General features: G+C 36.6%; 2 protein-coding genes and 1 pseudogene across 2 annotated transcripts; all 3 read left to right on the top strand.

The window, feature by feature from the left end:
- Nucleotides 1-4,023: 4,023 nt before the first annotated feature.
- Nucleotides 4,024-4,961, top strand: OR6C3I (olfactory receptor family 6 subfamily C member 3I). The gene is given in 2 exon segments (NM_001388939.1): nt 4,024-4,499; nt 4,502-4,961. Coding segments are annotated over 2 exon segments (936 nt in total).
- Nucleotides 4,962-13,868: 8,907 nt separating this feature from the next.
- Nucleotides 13,869-14,807, top strand: LOC119878280 (olfactory receptor 6C1-like). The gene has a single exon (XM_038588939.1). It carries the CDS (start codon nt 13,869-13,871, stop codon nt 14,805-14,807), a length of 939 nt encoding a protein of 312 aa, XP_038444867.1.
- Nucleotides 14,808-20,061: 5,254 nt separating this feature from the next.
- On the top strand, nt 20,062-20,999 carry LOC119869209 (annotated as a pseudogene).
- Nucleotides 21,000-24,646: the final 3,647 nt, after the last annotated feature.

A 24,646-nucleotide genomic window follows, 5' to 3' on the forward strand; every position in this document is an offset into this window, starting at 1 on the left:
TTGGTGTTGGTGGTGATCTCTCCTTTCTCATTCATGATTATATTTTACCAATTTGAGTCTTTTCTCTCTTCTTTTTTAATAAGGCTGACTAATGGTTTATCTATCTTATTAATTCTTCCAAAGAACCAACTCCTGGTGTTGTTGATCTGTTCTACAGTTCTTCTGGTCTCCATTTCAATGAGTTCTGCCTGAGTCTTTATTAACTCTCTTCTTCTGTTGGATGTAGGATCTATTTGTTGTTTTTTCTCCAGCTCCTTGAGGTGCAAGGTTAGCTTTTGTATTTGAGTTCTTTTCAGTTTTTGGATGGTTGCTTGTATTACAATATATTTTCCCCTCAGGACTGCTTTTGCTGCATCCCAAAGATTTTGAACGGTTGTATCTTCATTCTCATTAGTTTCCATGAATCTTTTTCATTCTTCTCTAATGTCCTGGTTGACCCTTTCATCTTTTAGCAGGATGGTCCTTAACCTCCACGTGTTTGAAATCCTTCCAAACTTCTTGTGACTTAGTTCTAATTTCAAGGCCTTATGGTCTGAAAATAAACAGGGACGATCCCAATCTTTTGGTATCAGTTAAGACTTGATTTGTGACCCAGTAAGTAGTCTATTCTGGCAAAAGTTCCATGTGCACTTGAGAAGAATGTGTATTCAGTTGTGTTTGGATGTAAAGTTCTGTAAATATTTGTAAAATCCATTTGGTCCAGTATATCATTTAAAGCTCTTGTTTCTTTGGAGATGTTGTGCTTAGAAGATCTGTCGATTGTAGTAAGTGCTACATTCAAGTCACCAAGTATAAGTGTATTATTATCTAAGTATGTCTTAACTTTGGTTATTAATTGATATACTTGGCAGCTCACACCTTAGAGGCATAAATACTCATGATTGTTAGGTCCTCTTGTTGGATAGATACTTTAAGTATGATGTAGTGTCTCTCTTCATCTCTTACTACAGTCTTTGGGATAAACTTTAGTTTATCTGGTATAAGGATGGCTACCGCTGCTTTCTTTTGAGGACAATTTGAATGGTATATGGTTCTCCAACCTTTTATTTTCAGCCTGTAGGTGTCCTTAGGTGTAAAATGAGTCTCTTGTAGACAGCAAATAGATGGGTCTTGCTTTTTTATCCAGTCTGAAACCCTGAGCCTTTTGATGGGGTCATTAAGTCCATTCACATTCAGAGTTACTATTGAAAGATGAATTTAGTGTCATCATGATACCTATTCAGTCCCTGCTTTTGTGGACTGTTTTCTTGGAATTCATCTTTCTTTTACAGAGTCCCCCTTAATATTTCTTGGAGAGCCTGTTTGCTGGTCCCATATTCTTTCAGTTTTTGCCAGTCTTGGAAGATCTTTATCTCTCCTTCTATTCTGAAAGAGAATCTTACTGAATAAAGTATTCTTGGCTGCAGATTCTTCTCATTTAGGACTCTAGATAGATCCTGCCAGCCCATTCTGGCCTGCCAGTTCTTGTGGAGGGGTCTGCTGTTATCCTAATGCTTCTCCCTATAAAAGTTAGAGATTTCTTGTCTGTTGCTTCTTTAAGGATCTTCTCTTTATCTTTGGAATTTGCACGCTTAACTATTAAATGTTGAGGTGTTGAACGGTTTTTAATGATTTTTGGGGGGGGGGGTCTCTCTATTTCCTGGATCTGAATGCCTGTTTCCCTTCCCAGGTTAGGAAAGTTTTCATCTATGATTTGTTCAAATACATATTCTGGACCTCTGTTGCTTTTAGCGCCCTGGGAAACCCCAATTATACGTAGGTTTTTCTTCCTCAGGCTGTCACTTATTTCTCTTAATCTATCCTCATCATCTTTTAATTGTTTGTCTCTTTTTTCCTCAGTTTCCCTCTTTGCCATCAACTCGGCTGCCATGTCACTCACTTGTTCTTCCACCTCGTTAACCCTCGTCGTTAGGACTTCTAGTTTGGATTGCATCTCATTCAATTGACTTTTAATTTCTGCCTGATTGGATCTAAATTCTGCAGTCAGGAAGTCTCTTGAGTCCTTTATGCTTTTTCCTAGACCCACCAGTAGCTTTATAATAGTGCTTCTGAATTGGCTTTCTGACATTGAATTGTAATCCAGATTTTGTAGCTCTGTGGGAGAGAGGACTTTTTCTGATTCTTTCTTTTGAGGTGAGCTTTTCCTTCTAGTCATTTTGCTCAGTGCAGAGTGGCCAAAAACAAGTTGTATTGGGAAAAGGAAAAAAGAGAGGAGAGAAAGAAGGAGAGAAAAGATAGAAAGAAAAAAGAAAAAAGGAGGAAAAAAAGAGAAGAAATAGAGAAAGAAAAAGAAAGGGAAAAAAGGTGGGGGAAGCAAACAGAAATCAAAAAGCAAAAAAAAAAAAAAAAAAAAACACGGGGGAGTATCTTCTGATTCTGTATACTTTAAGTCCCTTGACTTCCCCTGGAACTTGTCCGTCTGGTTGGTTTCTGGGTGAGGGGCCTGTTGTGCTGACTTTCAAGTGTTAGCACTTGGGGGGCTGCTCTGCCCCCTGCCTGGTGCAGGGCTCAGTGGGGGGTTGTTTACCCCCTGAGGCCCCAGGAGGAACAACCCCAGTGGCCGCGGCCAGCTCTGCAGCCCTAGAGTCAGCTCCCACAGTAACTAGGGAGCTCTCGGTCTGCAGGGCCTGGAGGCCCCGGGGCGGGGCCGCTGATCTGCTCAGCTCAGGGCAGGAGTGTCCTTGTGGTCCTGTTCGCTCCCGTCCTCTGCCTGTCCCGGGGAGGCACTTGGGGAGCTGCTCTGCACTTGGGGAGCTGCTCTGCCCCCTCCCTGGTGCAGGGCTCAGTGGGGGTTGTTTACCCCATGAGGCCCCAGGAGGAACAACCCCAGTGGCTATGGCAGCTCTGGAAACCTGGATTCAGCTCCCGCAGGAACTCCGGAGCTCTCCGTCTGCAGGGCCTGGAGGCTTTGGGGCTGGCCGCTGATCTGCTCAGCTCCGGGCAGGAGCGTCCTTGCTGTCCTGGGCCGTCCCGGCCTCTGCCTGTCCCGGGGGGAGGCCGGATCCTGGGCTGTGTCCCGGCGCCCTGTGCTCCTGGGCCTGCACTGTTGGATTTGCGCTCCCGGCCCCGCAGCCCCCTCCGCGGAGCCACCACCCGAGCCCCTCTGAGCTGCTCCGGGTCCCGCTGTGCGCGCTGCAGCCCTTAGGGAGCTCCGCGCAGTCTCCCCGGGGCGCAGGTGTCTGTTACTGTCCCAGGGAGCCCCAGGGCATCCCCGCCCTCCTGGGTCCTGCTCCAACTCCCTGCGAGCCCCTTTCTGCCCGGGAAGGTTGGTGCAGCTCCTGCTTCTCCGGGACGAGGCTCTCCTGTCCTGGGGACATTCGCCCGGGCCTTAGCCCGGCTCCTCGCGGGGCCCCTCCCCCTGGCCTTAGCCCGGCTCCTCGCGGGGACCCTCCCCCTTGGATGCCTTTCGTTTCTTTATTTCTTCCCCCACCCGGTCTTCCTACCTTGATAGAAGCGCGAACTCTTCTCACTGTAGCATTCCAGCTGTTCTCTCTTTTTTTTTTTTAATTTTTTTACTTTTTTTTTTTTTTTTCTGTTCTCTCTTTAAGTCTCAGGCCAAATTCATAGATTTTCAGGATAATTTTAAGGTTATCTAGGTAATTTGGTGGGGACAGGTTGTTTGGGGACCCTACTCTTCTGCCATCTTGCCCCTCTTCCAAGGTGCGTATTTTTCATAATTTTTCTACAAAAATACAATGAAGTACATAAATTGGATAAAGCAAGAAGTACTGATTTTACCATTTTTCAATGATGTGAGTAATTGCATGAAAATTTCTAAACATCAACTGCAATATTTCAGATAAGACAACCAATAAATAAGACAGAACATGCAAATACATATTATAATCAAATGCAAACAAGACAGACAAAAGAAATTAAGATGAGCATGGATTATAGAATATATTTTACAATTGTATCAATGGTGGTGATATTGATAATCATGAATTATACATTCCATCTCCTCCCTTTAATACTCTTGCCACCTAAATATCTTTAAAAGAAGAAAAGGAGAGAGAGAAAGAAATGAATCACACAGTGATCACCAAGTTTGTCCTGCTAGGCCTTTCTGATGATCCTGACCTTCAGATTGTGATTTTCCTCTTCTTATTAGTCACATACTTACTAAGTGTCACTGGAAACCTGACTATCATCACCCTAACCTTGGTGGACTCTCATCTACAGACGCCAATGTATTTCTTCCTCCGAAACTTCTCTTTCTTAGAAATCTTATTTACAACTGTATGTATTCCTAGATTTCTGGGGGCAATTATCACCAGGGATAAGACTATTTCCTATAACGACTCTGCAGTCCAGCTGTTTTTCTTTATTTTAATGGGGGTGATGGAATTTTACATTCTCACTGCCATGTCTTATGACGGCTATGTTGCCATCTGCAAGCCCCTTCATTACACCACCATCATGATCAGGAAGGTCTGCACTCTACTTGTGCTCTGTGCATGGCTCGGTGGGTTCTTGACCATTTTCCCACCCCTTATGCTGAATTACTCCAGCTGAATTACTGTGCTTCCAATGTCATTGACCACTTTGCATGTGACTATTTTCCCCTTTTACAACTGTCTTGTTCAGATACGTGGCTCCTAGAGGTAATTGGTTTCTACTTTGATTTAGTTGCCTTGCTATTCACTTTGGCCTTGGTGATTTTATCTTATCTGTATATAATCAGAACTATTTTGAGAATCCCATCTGCCAGTCAGAGAAAAAAGGCTTTCTCCACATGTTCTTCTCATATGATTGTCATTTCCATTTCTTATGGGAGCTGTATATTTATGTATGCTAATCCCTCTGCAAAAGAAAGGGCATCATTGACCAAAGGAGTAGCTATTCTCAATACTTCTGTTGCCCCCATGCTGAACCCTTTTATTTACACTCTGAGAAACCAGGAAGTAAAACAAGCTTTCAAAGATATGGTCCATAAAGTAGTATTTTCTTCAAGTAAATGAAACATTTCTTCTGGCAAAAAAAAAAAGACACTCTAAAGAGTAACTAGGTAAAATCTTGACATTCCTAAATATCTAAGTTGGTATGCTTCTTCTTCTAGTCTCTTATATGCCACTTTGTAATTATTTAATAGGTGCCCACCCATTTTTTCTACTTCCATACCCGTGTTTCTCCAATACATGTTTATTGACATATTGTAAAGTATGGAAAGCTTTATTTCTCCTACAAAGTTTTATGGAAATGAAATGTATTTCTATAAGGCATACTGTATAGCACAATGTAAAAAATAGTGTTAATTTTGTTAATAAACGTCTCTAAAGTCCCTTATAGTTTCAAAATTCATGTGTGATTCTTGTGAATTTTCCAGATGTTTTTGGTGATCTCTTAACATTTAAAAAATCTATACTCCCTATACTATTGTATATTAAATTCAGTCCTTAGAAATCCTAAGTCATTGTGAATTACACTTTAAGTACAGAGCATAATATATTTTGCGAAATTTAGTGCATATTACGAGGTAAATATCGATCATGATATTGAGTACTATTTATAGAATTTCTATTTCTCTCTCATTTTTGAAAAAATATTGATATCTGTTAAAGATTTGAAGCAAATGCAATAAAACTAAAACACCTGTCACTTTTCTAATTTTTGAGCCCCTGTATGACAGTTATTTTGAGTAATTTGTCAGATGTATCTATATTTCTCTAGAGTCTGCTAATGAAGATTTTGTTTCTTTGGACCATTTTCCTCTGCTTCTTGACATTCCTTGTATCTTTATGTTGATATGTATGCATTTGAAAAAACAACCTTGTCTCACAGTCTTGTAAAACTGGATTTGTGCAGAGGAAGACCATCACCTCTGAGTCCGGCTTCAGTCCACAAAATTCTGGGGACCTCTTGAACCTTTTGCAAGAATATATCTTCTCAGACTTCCATGTGAATATTCTCAATGACAAGATTTTGCCTTCTTTTGGTTTCTCTGATGGAGTTTGTAATCTCTTGCTTGTTCTTTGTCTGTGTTAACTCATGTCCTTGAAGTAACAGCTCACCATCCAGATTTTTTTTCTCATCAGCCCACAGTCACCTAGAGTTTGTCAGTTGCCCTAAGTGAACAAACAAATGTGTTTCTCTTCCCTATTCCTTCTGCAATGCTCTTTCTTACTCTATGTAGATATGACTTTGTGAACTGTACTATTTTGCTTCTCTTTAAAGCATTTCTTTTCACATTTCCTTCAAACCTGGGATACTGACAACACATACACTTAATTTCTGTTTTGTCTAAAGAATTCTTTACTTCTTCTGGTTTTTTTTTTTTTTTTTTTTTTTGGATTTTCAACCCTCTGTTTATCTTTCCCTTCTGTTTTTGCATTCTGTCTACTTTCTTCACTAGAGCCCTTATCATATTAATCATAATTGTTTCAAATGTCCAGTCTCATCATTTTCACACCTCTGCCATGTCTGGTTCTCTGCCTCTTCAAAAAGAGTGTTTTTTTCCCTTTTTTATGCCCATACAGTTTTCTTGACACCCACATGTGATGCTCTGGTAAAAAGAACCACAGCAAGTATGCCTTTGGAAATGTGGTAGTCAGGCATGGGGGGAGGTGAAGCATTCTCTAGTCCTAAGGTCAGCGCTCAGTTTCTTAGTGAGCTTGGGCCTCTGGGAGGTGAACTTCATTAATTGTTTCTCAGTTTTTTCTCCCCACTTAAGCAGAACAGGAAGGTTAGTGTGAGCTGGAGTCAGGTATTTTCCTTCTCCCACATGGAAGGCTAGAAGATTCTGGAGTTGGGTATTTCCTTGTCCAAGGTCAGCTCAGCTCTGATAGTGTCCCAACAGGTTAGGCTCTGGTCATCTAGGTTCCTGTGAGGGCTGGATCTCTTAAGAATACAGCATTCTCATGTATTTCAAAATGGTCCCTTTTTCTCTCCCCTGACAGAAACATGAGGTGATTTTTCTCTGACACTCCACCTCTGAATCCTGTTGAGCTCTTAGAAGCAAATATCATGATGTGGACTCCCTGAGTTTCCCCACTTAGCCTCACAAACCATACATTTTACTTCAGGTTTTCTTCCTCTGGCACCAGACCCTAGGGCATTTTCTACTTATGAGCCTCTGCTCTCTTAAACCTTCACTTTTTGTACTTAGTTGTCTGATTTTCAATCATGAGGGCAGTGATTTTTCTGCTCAAAGGATCCAAAAAGGGGGATCCCTGGGTGGCGCAGCAGTTTAGCACCTGCCTTTGGCCCAGGGCACGATCCTGGAGACCCGGGATCGAATCCCACATCGGGCTCCCGGTGCATGGAGCCTGCTTCTCCCTCTGCCTGTGTCTCTGCCTCTCTCTCTCACTGTGTGCCTATCATTAATAAGTAAAATAAAATTTTAAAAAAATTAAAAAAATAGGATCCAAAAAGAGTTGATTTTCAGGCTGTTTATCTTTTCTTTTTTTTTTTTTTTTTTATTGGTAGACCCAAGTGGTGACTTGTGACTTCTTACATGCAGAGCTGGAAACCAAAGGTGTCACACGTCTCATAACACATTATTTTTCTGTTTTACCTCACATTTCTTTTTTTTCCTTTTTTTATAAATTATTTTTTATTGGTGTTCAATTTGCCAACATATAGAATAACACCCAGTGCTCATCCCATCAAGTGCCCCCCTCAGTGCCCATCACATTTCTATATGTCCTTTGCATGGGTATTCATCTGTCTCAAGAAACTCCTTCTTATGGAGACAGAGGGCTTCACTATTATGTTTTCTTTAATTATTTTTTAAAAATGGCAAATTCACTGATAATACTTATTAGAAAAGAAGAAAGGCCTTTAACAATTTTCCAATCTTGCAACATGACTAAATAGCAATATTTGAATTTGAACCTATCTGTTTTGGATCTAAGACTGTATTTTAAAAAATTCCTTATGATATACTACATCCCACTGATATTCTTATATATTATAGGTACTTACATATTAGACTAAAAATATCTTTTAAGCCCCAAAGTAACAAAATTTCGTATACTTGAAACTTTAATAGAAATTAAAGATACCTGTTAAAATAGCTCTTTTCATAGATACACTGACTATACTGATTAGCTGTGATATGAACAATTAGATCAATATCAAACAATTTTATTAAATACTATGGTTGAATCAGAATAACTTAGAATATTTAACAAGCAAAGAGTCACTATTTTTGGACAACTTTTGATGAACATGTGATCCAAGAGAAAAATTAGAAAATGTTGAATGTAAACTTTTGTATAAATTCATATCCAAAAAATGGCTAAAGAATAATGAGATCAGTAGTATATATGACTTGATATAATTGTGTAATATTCCTCATTAGAAAATGGCTTGGTGTAGTAAAAAAAGTTCTGAGCTGAGAGTCAGGTATTTTATTTATATCTTTCAGAACATTGCCTGCTCTTTTTAAAAAAAGATTTCATTTATTTATTTAAAGAGAAAGAGAGGGATCCCTGGGTAGCGCAGCGGTTTGGCGCCTGCCTTTGGCCCAGGGCGCGATCCTGGAGACCCGGGATCGAATCCCACATCGGGCTCCCGGTGCATGGAGCCTGCTTCTCCCTCTGCCTATGTCTCTGCCTCTCTCTCTCTCTGATGACTATCATAAAAGAAAAAAAAATAAAGAGAAAGAGAGAGTGACAGAGAGACAGAGAGAGCATGAGTAGGGCGGGCAACAGAGGAAGAGGCTTAAGAATCCCAAGCAGAATCCACGCTGAGCACAGAAGCTGAGGCAGGCTTCCATCCCAGGACCATGAGATCATGACCTGAGCCAAAATTAAGAGTTGGACACTAATTGACTGAGCTGCCCAGGCACCCCAGGACTTTGCCAATTATTATGTGACATTTTTCATGTCCTTTTCTCTCCTTGGCTTGCCCTTGAGTTTTGATACTTGCATGACAGTGGGAATCATATCTATCTTTTTCCATTTTATCCTCAGTGCTTTGTATACTATTTAAAGATAGTAGGTCCTTGAAAGATATTTGTTGAAGGAAAAAATAGTGATTGAGTCAACAGACTTCTTTTCTTGTCATTTCTTAAATGAGATAGAAAGAAATTGGATTTGTAAAATCTTGCCAAGTTCCTAGATATACTTCCATTAATTATGAGGTTAAACCCAGCACATCTTTTAAATGGAAAGGGACCTTCTGATTAGTAGATGATTTTCAAGAATTAGCACCATTACCATTATGGGAGAATGACTTCAAGTGATTCTTGGAAAAGATTGAAAAGTTCAATAAGTATCTAATCTGTATTTTTTTGGTGACTTGCAATGGGAAATCCATGAGCACTGAACTCTATCTCATTCTTTTTAATATTCTGTATTCGGTGTTTTTGAATTATTTATTTGACAATTAATGGTTTATAAAATCATTTTTATGGAAACATTTTAGTATATGATAAAATTGAAATGTTTTCATATAAGATTAAGTTGTTCCAGTATTTTACTCAGCAAGACAAGAAATGGGGCATCTATTTTTCAGAGAAATCTTGATTTAGGATAGTCAGGAGACCTCTCCCAAAGGCTTTGCACATTTAGTTATTTTTTCATTTAGACAGTCTGCAAAATATTCCATGTGCTTCTGGTTTATTTTTTATGCCCTTTCTATTTCTTTGGGTGATATCCCAAAAGTTTCCTGTTCCAATATTGATGCAAATTCATATAGTCCTTATGTACTTTCCTCCAGGCCCTCGTTGGCACGTTTTATTCACTGGAGTATTTGTCGTGAGACATGGGCTTATACGGTAGATAAAACATGTGCCTTATGCAGGGGAAAATTCATAGACTCCTTGTCCAGAAAGGCTTAAAGTAACTCCAGTTCAAACTTCTCTTCACTATCGTTGCTCCCATAGCTACCATGGAAAATGTGTAATAGGATATCAGCTATAGAAATAAAGTAATTCCAAATGTACTGAGAATGATTCTTAGGAATACTGAATCTCTTAACCTAAAACTGAAATAGTTGTCAATGTGCTTTTTGTATCATTTCAACCAGCTGATGCAGTGCATTTGTATGACAGAGGTAAGATTATAAAACCAAAACCAATGAAAAATTTCCTTTTCTTAGCACTGATTCATTAGTTCTTAACTTTTCATTAGCTATTATAGAATAATTTAGGGTTGCTATTTCTTTCCACGTATACCTAGTGTTATGAAGAATGAACATGTTACATTTCCTGTTTTTCATAATAATTTATTCCTTTATTAATTTTCAGAAAATTATTTTCTCTGAGTTTGATCTCCCCCACAGTATATAGGTTTCCTAAGTAGCCCATGCTTCATTTCCTGGCAGAAAATTAGACTTTCAGTTCTACCATTTAGTAGCTATATGATCTTGTTTATGTCATGTAACCTCTCTCATTGCCAGTTTCTTCAAATTAACATAGGGTCATCAAAAAAAGGTAGAGATAAGGGCATGATTTTTGTTATTTTGCAGTGGGGCTATATTCCTCAAATGTGATCATTTATTTTATTTTTGGGAATAATCAAGATAGTAGTTAGTAACTGCTGTCTAAAAATATATGCTATAATATTGTTGTATAGTTTAATTTTACTTATAATTATATTAGCCCTAAATAACTCCATGATATACTATTCTCATCTTAAAATAATAAAAAAAAACAAATTAAAAGTCAGAGAGATTAAGAAACTTGTATAGGGACGCCTGAATGGCTCAGTGGTTGAGCATCGATCGAGTCCCACATCAACGTCCCTGCAGGGAGCCTGTTTCTCCCTCCCTGTGTCTCTGTCTCTCTGTGTATCTCTCATGAATAAATGGATAAAATCTTTTAAAAAACCCAAAACTTGTATAAAGTCATAATACTATAATGTGGCTAAGTTATATTTTTTAAAAAGATTTTTTTTTTATTTTAGAGAGAGAGGAAGAGAACAATGGGGAGGGGCAGAGGGAGAGGGAGAGACAATTTCAGACAGACTCTGTACTGAGTGCAGAGTCTAAGGCAGGGCTTGATCTCACAAGCCTGAGATCACAACCTGAACGGAAACCAAGAGCTCACATGCACTGTGCCACACAGGCACCCCTACGTTGCATTTTTAATCCATTTCTCTTTGAATTCAAAGCCCACAAGTTGCCCCAATAATACCACACATTATAAAATAAGTTCTGATGCCATGCATTTTATAAAAATTCCTTTCCTTTGTTTTAAGTTGAAAGTTACCTGCAAATATAGATATATAGTTAACAAACTGAGATAATCAGAATATAAGGAGAACATCTTTATGAAAACCTACAGATTATGATGTGATTTAAGTGATTACTGTTTTTCCTTCATTATTCCTATTCATACCAGTTGGTGCTCTGATCTGACTTGGAATTCAAATTCATTTTCTAATAGGAAAAAAAGCAAAGGTCATTTATTTTTTTTCAGAGGCCTCAGGTAAACTGCATTCTGAACTAATTTTAAGAATACTCTAAGGCATTGCTAAGGTAATAATCTGAAAAAATCTACATTGGTTCTTAGGAGATTTTTTTATATTCAATCACTATGAAGTTCTTACATGAGATTAAATGTCACCAAACATTTTTTCATCATAAACAGAATGCGTCATTCCATGGGGAAAAATAGTACTTGGTACAAACCAAATAATTAATGAAGATATCAAATTAAATCAGAATTTTGCTCTCTTTTCTGACAAATTAGCCTAACATATAGACCTAACCTCAAGAAAAAGATTATCAAGTGAGAGAGAAAGATAGAGAATTGGAAAACTGTGTGTTAATGTTGTGGGTGCAAATTATCTTGAGGACATATGTGTTCACAACTATTTTTAGGACTTTTAACTTGAGATCTCAGCACACATAGCAAATGCAGAATGATAAAGTTAGTTTCCAATTATATTGCAGAATTTAGGGAGATTCTTAACATTACTCCAATTATTTTTTAAAAAATAAGGAAAAGCAATTTTCTTAATCCTTAATAGATCTTCTTAAACTGTTGCACTTTAAATTGGATGATTCAGAGAATGAAATTGTTCTTTTCTCTACAAGGCCATCCACTCTTAAAATTTATATGAAATGGCAGAAGTGTCCTAAAAGGCATTTATTTAAATAAGTGTAATAACTAGTTGGTGCTTATTATTTCATTCACATATCAGCTATTTCATTTAACACAATAGCAAGTATTCATTCATGAAATAGATAAATTCACTTTCACTTAACCACACAGGTAATTCAACAATAAGATATCCAGGATGGGTTAGCCTTCACTGAAACAAAAAGGGGTAGGGGCCACATTAAACTTGCAACCATAGCTTACATGTTATTGAAAAAAAAAGAAATGTGGGTGAGTAGTTAGGAGGGAAAGCCTAAAATTATATTTTAAAGTCTCAGATATATATTTCATTTTTCTACTGAAAACATCACAGAAATTGTTGAGAGATCAGAGCCTACACACAGCTGTTAATTATAGAGGGTTATTTATTGAGAACAATGACTCTTATGATCGAAATATCCATCATACACTTGAATTGCCATAAGTTTCTTTACAAAATATGTCATTGTAATGTCTGATTTCTCTTGTAAGAGCTCTTCAGCCTGTTTCCTCCAGTCCCTTAGAAATAGCAAGAGAAATGTTTGTTTCTTGTGAATCTCACATGCTTCCCCAGTAGTGTTAGAACTATCCATCTTAGCTGGAATTTGCCTAAACTTAATCGACAACAATATTTTTTGCTAAACAGTAAAGTGAGTGAAAAGAAGGCTCAGGCATGTAAGAGAAAAAAACTTAAATTTCACAGTGTTATAATGCATTATGTGCTACAAATCAGCAATTCTACATCTTAAAACTAAATATTCTATTGCAAAACTTCTCTCATGACTCTGAATTCAAAAATTTACTATTTAATGAGAATGCACAGAATAAAGGATCAGATAACAGACTGGTTTAATTTGTTGAAGGAACTTTTAGCTTCACTTTAAAATATATTGTTGTTATTATTATTATTATTCATGAAGAGAAAATAAATGGATTTCATGTGCTGTTTCATTGATTTCTCCAGGGTGTTGACAAAATAGAGCTTCTATAAGTGAATGCTGATATAAATAAAAGGAAAAATATAAAAATGTAATATAGGATAGAAAATAGAATACAAACAATATTTAGATGCAAAAAAACTTTGAAGGAAAAAACGTTCTGTAAAAAACAATGTTTATTTTAGATATTCATACAATTTTACTTCCTTAGCCCATGAAATATACAGATCCATTGTATTAAATCTCTGCTCTGGCTTTTCATATTCTGTACTCCCTAGTACCTGACGACATTTTGTCAATGAATTCATTGTCTGTGGCTTGGGACGAGGAGTAGGTGGTTGAAAGGAGAATATGAGGCAGAGTGAAAACAGAAATCTGTCACATTGTTAAAGATTTAACTTCAGTGACTTTCAAAATTTGGAGACCTCACCATTTGAGTGATCTTTTTCCTGACAGATCTGTCTTTTTTATATTACACTAGTGTAGTAAATGATAACACAAGAAATTAGGCAACAGAAATAAGGAAATAGGACACTTTTATTGTCGTTGGAAAAAGGACAAGTAGTTTCCCATTAAGAAGTGAACTCCTAGAAGAAGTGAATTTAGGGTACGTGATTTGGATAAAGTTTTTAAAAAAACTTTTTAGATTCAATTTCCATTCTGTGAAATAAGGATTTTATGGAGAAACATTCTCTGTAAAACAGTACTACATATGGTAAGATCTTACTTTAAAACATTTTACCTGCTTTTATTGAGTTGTCTTAAAGACATCCTAAATTAAATCAGTAGGGCATAATATGTTTATTTCTAGAGACAAATTCCAGAACAATCCATGGATTATCCTCTTTTCTACAATCTACTTGTTTTTTCCCCCTCTAGATTACAAAAGAAAAGGAAAAAAAATGAGAAACCACACAGAAATAACAGATTTTATTCTCCTGGGATTGTCAGATGACCCACAGCTTCAGGAGGTGATCTTTGTCTTTCTGCTTATCACCTACATGCTCAGCATCACTGGGAACCTGACCATTATCACCCTCACCCTGCTGGATTCCCACCTCCAGACCCCCATGTATTTCTTCCTCAGAAACTTCTCCTTACTTGAGATTTCATTCACAACTGTGAGCATACCCAAGTTCCTGAGCACCCTGATTACAGGAGATAAAAACATTTCCTTTAATGATTGCATGGCTCAGTTCTTTTTTTTCATCTTATTGGGAGTCATTGAATTTTGCCTTCTGGCTGCCATGTCCTATGACCGATACATTGCCATCTGCAAACCTCTGCATTACATGACCATCATGAATCCCAGAGTCTGCATACTCCTTGTCTTTGCTTCTTGGTCGGCTTCATTCTTAATCATATTCCCATTACTCATGCTGTTCATACAGCTTGATTATTGTAAGTCCAATGTTATAGACCATTTTACCTGTGACTATTTCCCCTTACTACATCTTTCTTGTTCAGACACTAGATTCTTAGAGATAGTGGGTTTTTCCTGTGCTGTTTTTACGTTAATGTTCACATTGGCATTAATAATTCTGTCCTACATATATATCCTCAGAACAATTTTGAGGATTCCTTCTACTAGTCAGAGGACAAAGGCCTTTTCCACCTGTTCTTCCCACATGATTGTCATCTCCATCTCCTATGGCAGCTGCATTTTCATGTATATTAACCCAGCAGCAAAAGACAGAGTGTCTCTGAGCAAGGGAGTTGCTGTGCTAAACACCTCGGTAGCCCCCATGCTGAACCCCTTTATTTACAGCCTAAGGAACCAGCAAGTCAAGCGAGCCTTCCTGGACAGGGCAAAGAAGATTGTATTTTTCTCAAGCAAATGAAAAAATAAAAGCGCTGTCATAAATTAGAGGCATAATGAAGAGCAAGTAAATAAAAACCATAGTTCTCAAAAGTCTAATACCCACATAGCCTCACTAGAGTTCTATTTCATTGCTTATATTTCTATTGCCAGCAGTTTGTTGAGGATATTTGAATACATATATATATTTTCCATTTAAATTCCACTCCCTTTTCATTGCATTTCCCTTCCTTTAAACTAGTCTTTCCACTCTATAACTATGAGACTGGCCTCATTTCCTTCTTTTAACTATTTTTAAATTTCAATTTTTCCACAATAATCTTAGAAAACAGAAATCTTAGAAATCTTAGGAAAAGAACAAGAATACAAGAGAAAATGTTTTATGATTTAATCAGGAAAACACTTTCTAGAAATTCAGAAAATATTGTCATGTTTAATATTATTTTTAATTTACTCTACAAGGACCATAAATATGCTTGACAGTCTTATTGGGAGATTACAGGCACTATCTTCTCCATATTGTAGCACACTTAGTAACTATATAAAAACAGTACAACTGAAGGAATGATGTAATTATACATATTTTTTGAGAGATCAAGAAGCATCTCTCATTAACCAGTTTAAAATTTTCTGTGCCATATAATTTCTCAACTTAAAACACAAGTATGAAGACACAGTTACTTAGGGAAAGCTTGAAGTAGTCCTTATTTCTTCAACTCCATAATTACCACATATACCATACCAGTTCTTTAAAAAAGCCTGAAGAAATAAAACACATACAATAATGTACATAACACTGAGCTAGCTTTTAAAAGTGTTCAAATAAAATGTGCATTTTATCACAACTAGACATTGTGTATGACAAAGAAATAATTGAACGTTTTCTAAAGCATTTGGCATTCATTTTCTTTTATTTTACATTAGGCCTTTTGACAACTATGTAAGAATCAATTTATTTGATGTGTACTGACTTTTCATGAAGTTAATGATAACACTTTTTGTTAAGGTTTACATGTTGAGCTTTCTTTTTTTAAAGATTTTTAATTTATTTATTCATTCATAAGACAGAGAGAGAGAGAGAGGCAGAGACACAGGCAGAGGGAGAAGCAGGCTCCACACAGGGAGCCCAACGTGGGACTCTATCCTGGGTCTCCAGTATCAGGCCCTGGGCTGAAGGCGGCGCTAAACCGCTGAGCCACCTGGGCTGCCCCATGTTGATCTTTCTAATGATAGGAATTCCTATGATGCAAAACCTTTTTTTTCCACCCAAAAAGATTCCTATAATTATTTGGGTTACACCTAGTAATATATGAGGTGCCAACATCATCTGTCAACTGATACACTTCTGATATTATAAATTCAAATAGAATAATAGCTCAGTTTGATGATGGTAATCAGTAAATGGGAGGTCAGCCAGACATTTTGTGGGAGGCTTACCTAGAGAGGATAATATACCACTGAAAATAATTAGCAATACACACTGGAATTATTCAAAAATATGATGTGAGTTCAGGATTTAGAGAAAATCTTTATTTTATTTTATTTTATTTATTTTTGCAAATTTTTTATTGGAGTCTTATTTGCCAACATGTAGTATAACACAAAAGTTCCTGTCAAGTTCCCCCCTCAGCGCCCGTCACCCTGTCATCCCATCCCTCCACCCACCTCACCTTCTACTACCCCTTGTTCTTTTCCCAGAGTTAGGAGTCGATTTAGAGAAAATCTTAATATATTTGGATCCCCTAACAATTTGATTTAATAAACTTTTAAAATTATGAACATGTTACAGCAAAACTTTATTTGTAACTGAAACCTGTCCTCCACTGTCTGAGGAGAGTGAAACCTGGTAGCCTGAACAATAGTTCATTGACCTAAAACATAGGCACTCATCAACCTCAGAATACATGGAGGTAATTGGCACATTATTAAAAAATCAGATGTCCTACTAGCTTGTGGATAAGAGGCTAACAGTTGTAATTAGTCTTCATCAAAATTAAATTATTAGGAGGCCTAGAGAAAAGCTAGAGAGCTATTAGGAACTAGGAATAAAACAGTAAAGGTAGAAAGAAAGTGAGAGAGTGATCAAGGAGGAAAGAGACAATTCAGCATCTAGAAGTTTGAGGAAAGATATGGAGAAGAAACATGTCTAATAAGATATTTCAAAAAACAAACAAACAAACAAACAAACAAAGCTATTTCAAATGAAGTGCAGTGCTTTGTGAGATAGAACCTCATTTCTTTTCCTGTAAGTAAATCAATAAAGATTTTGTTGCTCACAAATACACAAGTGATAGACACCAGATAGACACTTAACTAACTTCTTTCTGTCCCAGACTCTTTCTTTACCTGAATAGCACTGACCTTAGAGGGTTTTGTATTGTTGGCTTGCTTGAAAAAAAATGAGGTAATATGTATATGGTTAGTGCCTGGTAATCAAGAAAAGCTCAGAATAAAATATGAAAAGATTCACTATTTGGATACAAAAATAAAGGCAAAGGAATAGAATTTTCCTAAGTAGAAAATTAGTTTTACTATCTCTACTGAAATAGTGAATAAATATTTTCAATGCTTATTTTAATGTGTATCAGTTATACATTCAACATGGTGTCTATGTATTGTCCCATGTGTGAGCTAGTGGTTTGTTCATCCTTTCCCACTTCTTTCTTTTGTCCCATTATCTAATATTCTCATTTTTCACTACTGCAAATAATCTGCATTTCTGGCATTAAATGCACACATGTTTTATGTCCACATTTATAACTGTGAGGAAAATAAAGATAATTTGTTAAATGTAACATTATATTACATATTTATGTACATATAGATTCATATATACCTCTATACTATATTATTCTTCTAGTAATAAAAGTGACACCTCTCATTGACGGAACTGTGGAAATAAACTAGTTAAAAATATCCAATGCCAGACTTCCAGATATTTATTTTATTGATTCACAAAAATTCTCAATATGAGAAAATGTCATATGCACAAATATAAATACAGGTATAAACCTTCTCATCAGTCTTTAATAGGTTGTCCATTTCAGAAGACAATCAAGTCATACTAGAAATCCACAGTAGTGTTTTCCACCATTTCATTCTGGTAAAGAATTCTTCCTAGATTGCCAACATTCAAAGGATATAAGTATGCTAATTCTACTGAGACAAGTCCAGTTTCCGGGAGAAAAATGGATTCCTTGTATAATCACAGAAGACTGAAATTCTAAATCAAACTTTCATACACTCAATATCACATTGTTTGTATATTTGCCTATTTACCTCAATATTTTTGCTTCTTATACTTTTTAATCAATATTTGTAAAAATGATTCACCTTTATCTTTAATTATTCCTCTTCTTGGTACTCTATTTACTTAATGAATTCCCCTGGGCCAACAACAACAAAAAAGACACAGATAAAGTAAGTCCAGTTCCATTTGTGTAGCATACATAGAGAAGAACATTCCTTATCTTCTATTTTTCAAAGCAGCATTTGCAGGGAAATATAACAGCCCCTGAACCTAAGGAAAATACTACTCATATTTTGTAGATATATACTCATAGAATCACAGAATATTGATTTTAAATGTTTGCATGAATAGAAAGAAAAATGATTTAATATAGAAATATTTTGTATTATATGAAAAGAGGCAATGGAAAAATACTAGTCAATCCAGATATAACTGAATTTATACATGGAGTTTGAATAAGAGATGAAAAGCAAGAATGAGTTGTATTATAAAAAAAAGTCAGAATTTCACTTTTCAAAAAAAAGTCAGTATCAGGAATGAAGGATATTGTGAGTCAAAGAGAAGTATAATCCCAAAGAACCAAGAAAAAGTTAAGTCAACACACTTGTTCTGAGAGCAAAATAAAAATCAAATATTTTGCTAACTTGATTTACCAGTTCTGAAATTATGTAAATTTAGGCAAATCAGATGATAAAATTTGAGACTAAATCATCAAGAAGAATCAGGAAGTAAGTAAATTTTTTATTCTTCAATATAATATATATATTCAGTTTATTCAAATATTTTTAAAAACCATGTTTATACATGTTTATGGACTTACAACCCCTTCAGCATTGAAAATTAAATAATTGTTTACTACCAAGAGACTATTAATGAAATCCTAAAGCAGGAACACAGAAATAAATCTTGGATTGTTCATTTTTTCTTTTTTTTTCTTTTTTTTTAATTTTATTATTTATTCATGATAGTCACAGAGAGAGAGAGAGAGAGAGGCAGAGACATAGGCAGAGGGAGAAGCAGGCTCCATGCAGGAAGCCTGACGTGGGATTCGATCCCGGGTCTCCAGGATTGCGCCCTGGGCCAAAGGCAGGTGCTAAACCGCTGTGCCACCCAGGGATCCCTGTTCATTTTTCTAATTTGAAATTATATTCTATTATAGATAGGATTATTTTTTAAATTCCCTATTGGAAGGATATCTGCTTTCCAGTAAATGTTATTTTGGCCATCTACTTATTGATTTTCCATAGCAATATTGTAAAGAAAGAGAGAAAGGAAGAAAGGTATGCATTGTATGAATTAAAGTATTTTTAGGCAATTATTTAATTTAGTAATAGAAGATTACCTTCTTGTTCTTCTGCCTTTTTATCAGAAAAAGGAAAAAATTATGAGAGTGATAGCATCGATCAAATCTTTTAGAAAGTGATTCATGAGAGAATGCCAGTAAAACATTGCCATAAACATGCATGTTCCACAGTGAGATGATTACTGTGGTGTCTAATTGTTTAACCTTGTGAAAGTTGCCTAAAATATGTGGGCCTCAAAATACAGAATGTGTAGATGGGCCTAAACAACCCCTGTAAAATTTCAAATGCTTTATTTAGATTATTCATAATCCAGACTAGTTTTTATAACTGGGGGAAATAAAAAATCAATTAAAATATTTTCATTTTTTTATAAAAGGAGCTAAATATTGTAAAGAATAATTAGAGGCTTGATTTTAAAGAAACACTAGAAGAAATAGCTTCCACTTAAATGTCAGCACAAGATATATTTTTATCCATGGCCCATGATAGTGTATTTTCAGCAAAAAGAGATCAATATTTAACTTCAGATAATACTAAATGTGAGATCCAGTAGAAATTGGACAGTTGCTGAAGGAAAACATTTGTTTTTGGATTTCATAGATTACTCATCACTGTGGATATTTTTAAGATTCTATACTCTAACCTCAATACTGTTTTAACTTTTTATGTCCTATAGGGCACATACATTTTCCATTCTAAAGGGGGGGAAGAAAGGATCCTCAATGAAAAACCACACAGTACCCACAGAGTTCATTCTTCTAGGGCTATCAGATGACCAGAGTTTCAGATTGTGATTTTTCTCTTTTTAATTCTCACATACATATTCAGTGTCACTGGAAATTTGACCATCATCACTCTCACCTTGGTGGACTCCCATCTACAGACCCCTATGTATTTTTTCCTCAGGAACTTCTCTGTATTAGAAATATCCTTTACAACCGTCTGTATTCCTAGATTTCTGGGCACAATTATCACCAGAGACTAAACTATTTCATACAATAATTGTACAGCTCAGTTGTTTTTCTTCATCTTCATGGGCATAACTGAGTTTTATCTTCTAACTGCTATGTCCTATGATCGCTATGTAGCCATCTGTAAACCCTTGCATTACACGACTATCATGAACAAAAGAGTCTGCATTTTACTTGTCTTTTGTGCATGGCTGGCAGGATTCTTAAATATCTTCCCGCCAATTATTCTTTTCCTCCAGTTAGATTACTGTGGCTCCAATGTCATTGATCACTTTGCTTGTGACTATTTTCCCCTCTTGCAATTATCTTGCTCAGACACATGGCTCCTAGAAGTGATTGGTTTTTACTCTGCAATAGTGATTCTGCTTTTCACTCTGGCACTAATAATTCTATCCTACATGTTCATCATTAGAACAATTCTGAAACTGCCATCTGCCAGTCAGAGAAAAAAGGCATTTTCTACATGCTTCTCGCACATGATTGTCATTTCCATCTCTTATGGAAGCTGCATATTCATGTATGCCAACCCCTCTGCAAAAGAAAAGGCATCCTTGACCAAAGGAGTAGCTATTCTTAATACTTCTGTTGCTCCTATGATGAATCCATTTATATATACCCTGAGGAATCAGCAAGTAAAGCAAGCCTTTAAGGATACTATCCAAAAGGTTCTGTTTTTCTCCAGTAAATGAAAGTATTGCCATTAAAAGAATGAAGTTCTTGTAGATGCTACTATTCACACTTTCTCAAAACCCCGTTTCCTTTACTAGAGTTATCTATTTTACTCTTTTTTCTTCATTCCCATATTAAAATTTCCCAGTCATTGAACTCAATAAATTTGATAAACTGAATATCGTTTCAGAACTTTCTGTACATTCATGTGTTTTATTCAAAAGTATTTAGATGAAGGAATACATTTGGATTCGTGGTTATGGTTTTGAATGGAAGTGGTTTGCCTTTGAAGAGACACTGAGCATTTAGTTTGATAGAAAGATTGTCAGGATAGATGCAGATTTCTGAACTTTTCATTCTTATCCAGTAATAGGCATGAATGTTGGTAGAAAAATTTAATTCTATTTGTCATATCCATGAAATCAAATAAACACAATCACCAGGAGATTGAGAATAAAATATAAATATCTACTCAAATATTTTAAAAGATTAGAAATTCATACATAATACAAATATTTATACTGTTTATAATAATGATGATACTAATGAGAAGAGAAGGAAAGTAGAAGGGATAGAAGGTAACATAACACTTTTCAGCAATTCCTATATTCTATGTCTATTGTTTGTATTGACTCACTTAATCCTACCATCAACATCAATGAGATGTTTTTAATCACCATTCTCTTTTAGTCAGAGGTATTTTTCTTTAGGTAGATCAAATACCTCCAAAAATTAAAAAATAGGTAGACATCAGACAACGTAAAATATATCAAATGTATAAAATGCACAAAACTATGATAAACCAGTGAAAGTTCATCTTTCTGGACAATTGAGCTTTATTTGTGGCATCTAGAACTGACTTTAGAGTTTGGGAAGTATGGAAGAGAACTAACATCTATTGATAATATTCTACACATTCTATTTTATATTAAGCAAACCACAAATTTATTTTATTTATTTTACAAAACAAATTAGAAAGTGAGCCTTATTATCTCTAATTTATAGGTGAATGAACACAGTGAAATCAACATTGAGAGTTTTTTCTTCTTTAAATCTTATTTATTTATTCATGAAGGACACAGAGACACAGAGAGAGGCAGAGACACAGGCAGTGGGAGAAGCAGGCTCCATGCAGGGAGCCCAACGTGGGACTCGACCCCAGGATCGAGGTCCCCAGGATCACACCCTAGGCCGAAGGTGGCACCAAATGGCTGAGCCACCAGGGCCGCCCAGCGTTGAGAGTTTAACATATAGTGATGGCAGCTTTCAGAACTAGGATTCAGTACATTCATCATATACTCAGTTCGTTAACCTCAAAATCCAGACTTGTTCGGTTACTTTCATTTTCACATTGAGTTCCATTTGTAATAATTTATGAATAGAAGCTCATGTTCAATATTAGAATTGTTACATTAAAGGTCTTTTTAATGTGTGATGGGCTCATTCAGATTTTTCTTACTTATGGAAGGCATTGGGGGTAGTGATGAAAAGGGAGGATTATTGCTCTAAAGTATCTCAAATTCTAGTGGGGAGAAAAAAACAACGTGTAATTAAAATTTAGTTTGATAAATGCAGCAACTTAGGTGTGAGTAGCCTATAGGCCAGAGGATGTTATCATTGTGAAAGAAAATGTCAGTTTCCTGTCTTTCCTCTTAGCACAATTATGGTCAGTTTCACAATAATCACTAAATGTTGGCTCTTTTAACCCTAAAGCCACATGCATTGTCTGCTTTGGCTTTCACTCTTATTTCATTTCTTGGTCATTCTCATATATGTTATACCAGAAAAAAGTAACATTATTTCCGCAGTGAAAAGGGTTTTTGGGAATAGGATTATTATACTCTCAAGACTCTCCAAAATGGCTCCCTCTACCCTCAAACTGTATTGTGAATCATACATTCATCATATACTCAGTTTAACCTGCTAACACTCCATATCTATTACACTCTCAGATCTATTTTAAAGAATTTATTTATTTTTAAAAGATTTTATTTATTTACTCATGAGAGACACACACAGAGAGAGGCAGACACACAGGCAGAGGGAGAAGCAGGCTCCATGCAGGGAGCCCCATGTGGGACTCGATCCTAGGACTCCAGGGTCACGCCCTGGACTGAAGGCAGCGCTAAACCACTGAGCCACCTGGGCTGCCCTATTTGAAAGAATTTATATCGACCACAGTCTAGATTTCCAAGACTTTTTCGGGCATTTATCACCTTACATCTAGGAAACACTGAAGTATGTTTGTCAAATTAAATCCATGCACAAACAAGACAAACTAAGAGAAAAACCAATAACAATACTCAGTACCTGTATGTGGCTATTAACAGCTTGCTATGAGGAGAATAAGAATCTCAAAAATATAATTTCTTCCTAATTCTTATGGGGAATGTTCATTCAGATGTTATTTCTTTTTTTAATTTTTTTTTTATTGGAGTTCAATTTGCCAACATATAGCATAACACCTAGTGCTCATCCCACCAAGTGCCCCCTTCAGTGCCCACCACCCAGTTACCCGAACCCCCCTCCCACCTCCCCTTCCACTACCCCTTGTTCTTTTTCCAGAGTTAGGTGTCTCTCATGACAGATGTTATTTCTAAAAAGTCTTTCAAAACAACTACATTGCAGGCATGTGCTAGACATTTGGATCAATAGAGTGTACCATATCCACCTTATAAGATTTCAAGCAACACATAAATAAGTAGACATTTAGATATAGAACTGACCTTATATAAAAACGTATACCCAGGGCCATATAAATATAAAACATGGGGTTGCTCACAGCATTTGTAGTAATGCAGTAAGAATTCCAAAAGAAAATAAGAATTATAATTAAATGGGTATTCTGGGCAGAGAATAATGATTGCAAATGACAGTCGTGAAAGCAAGAGACGTGAGTAGTGAATCATGTGGAAAGAAACAAAGCAACAAGTAGCCATTGCTTCTCTTGTATGCTTTCCATGAAAAGCTAATTTTATTGACTCAATTTATCATGCACAGAAAAAAATTATGCTATGAAATAGATACTCACTTTCCTCATGTGAATACTACATATATTTATTTTCTTTGTTTAAATGGTAACAATATGGCTTACTAGGGCGTGCTGGCGCTGGGGCTTGCCCAGGTGCTTTTGAGGTGGAAAGCCCAGGTGTTTTTCCAATTCTCGAGCAAGGACACCAGGCAGTTGACGGTTACGTGGATGTTGTAACAAGTTCCTCACCTGGCCATGGCCACCGCCAGACACAGCACCTTCTCCATCTGGACTCTGACGGTGAGCCTCACTTCATCCCCTTTGGCCACCGTTGCTCTCACTGCGGGTCAGCCTGGAAGGGTCCTTGCCAGCTCGTTCAGGCCGGGACTGGAGACCTGTGGGGATGTGCTTGGCACAGATTCTGAAGCCAAAAAGGTGGCCTGCTTGCCTGCTTGCCAAAAAGGTGGCCAATAGTCTTGGCCTGCTTCCTGACTAATTTTTTATTCTTGTTGAGTTTGTTCAGCGTCTCAGGGTCCATGTGGAGAACACACACAATATTGGCCTCATCACTGCCAGTCCCCCAAAAGACTTAAGGAGAACTTGGGGCGCACAGTGGAATTAAGCCTGATGATGCCTGAGAAGTGTTTGTCCTTCTGAGCATCAGAGTTCTTCAAGCTGCCCTGCTGCTCCACCGTC

The sequence above is a fragment of the Canis lupus genome, unplaced genomic scaffold (genome assembly GCF_011100685.1).
Source record: "Canis lupus familiaris isolate Mischka breed German Shepherd unplaced genomic scaffold, alternate assembly UU_Cfam_GSD_1.0 chrUn_S1356H1536, whole genome shotgun sequence".
NCBI lineage: Eukaryota > Metazoa > Chordata > Mammalia > Carnivora > Canidae > Canis > Canis lupus.

Coding starts and splice junctions, on each gene's coding strand:
- LOC119878280 (XM_038588939.1), top strand. CDS start 13,869: ATGAGAAACCACACAGAAATAACAGATTTTATTCTCCTGGGATTGTCA.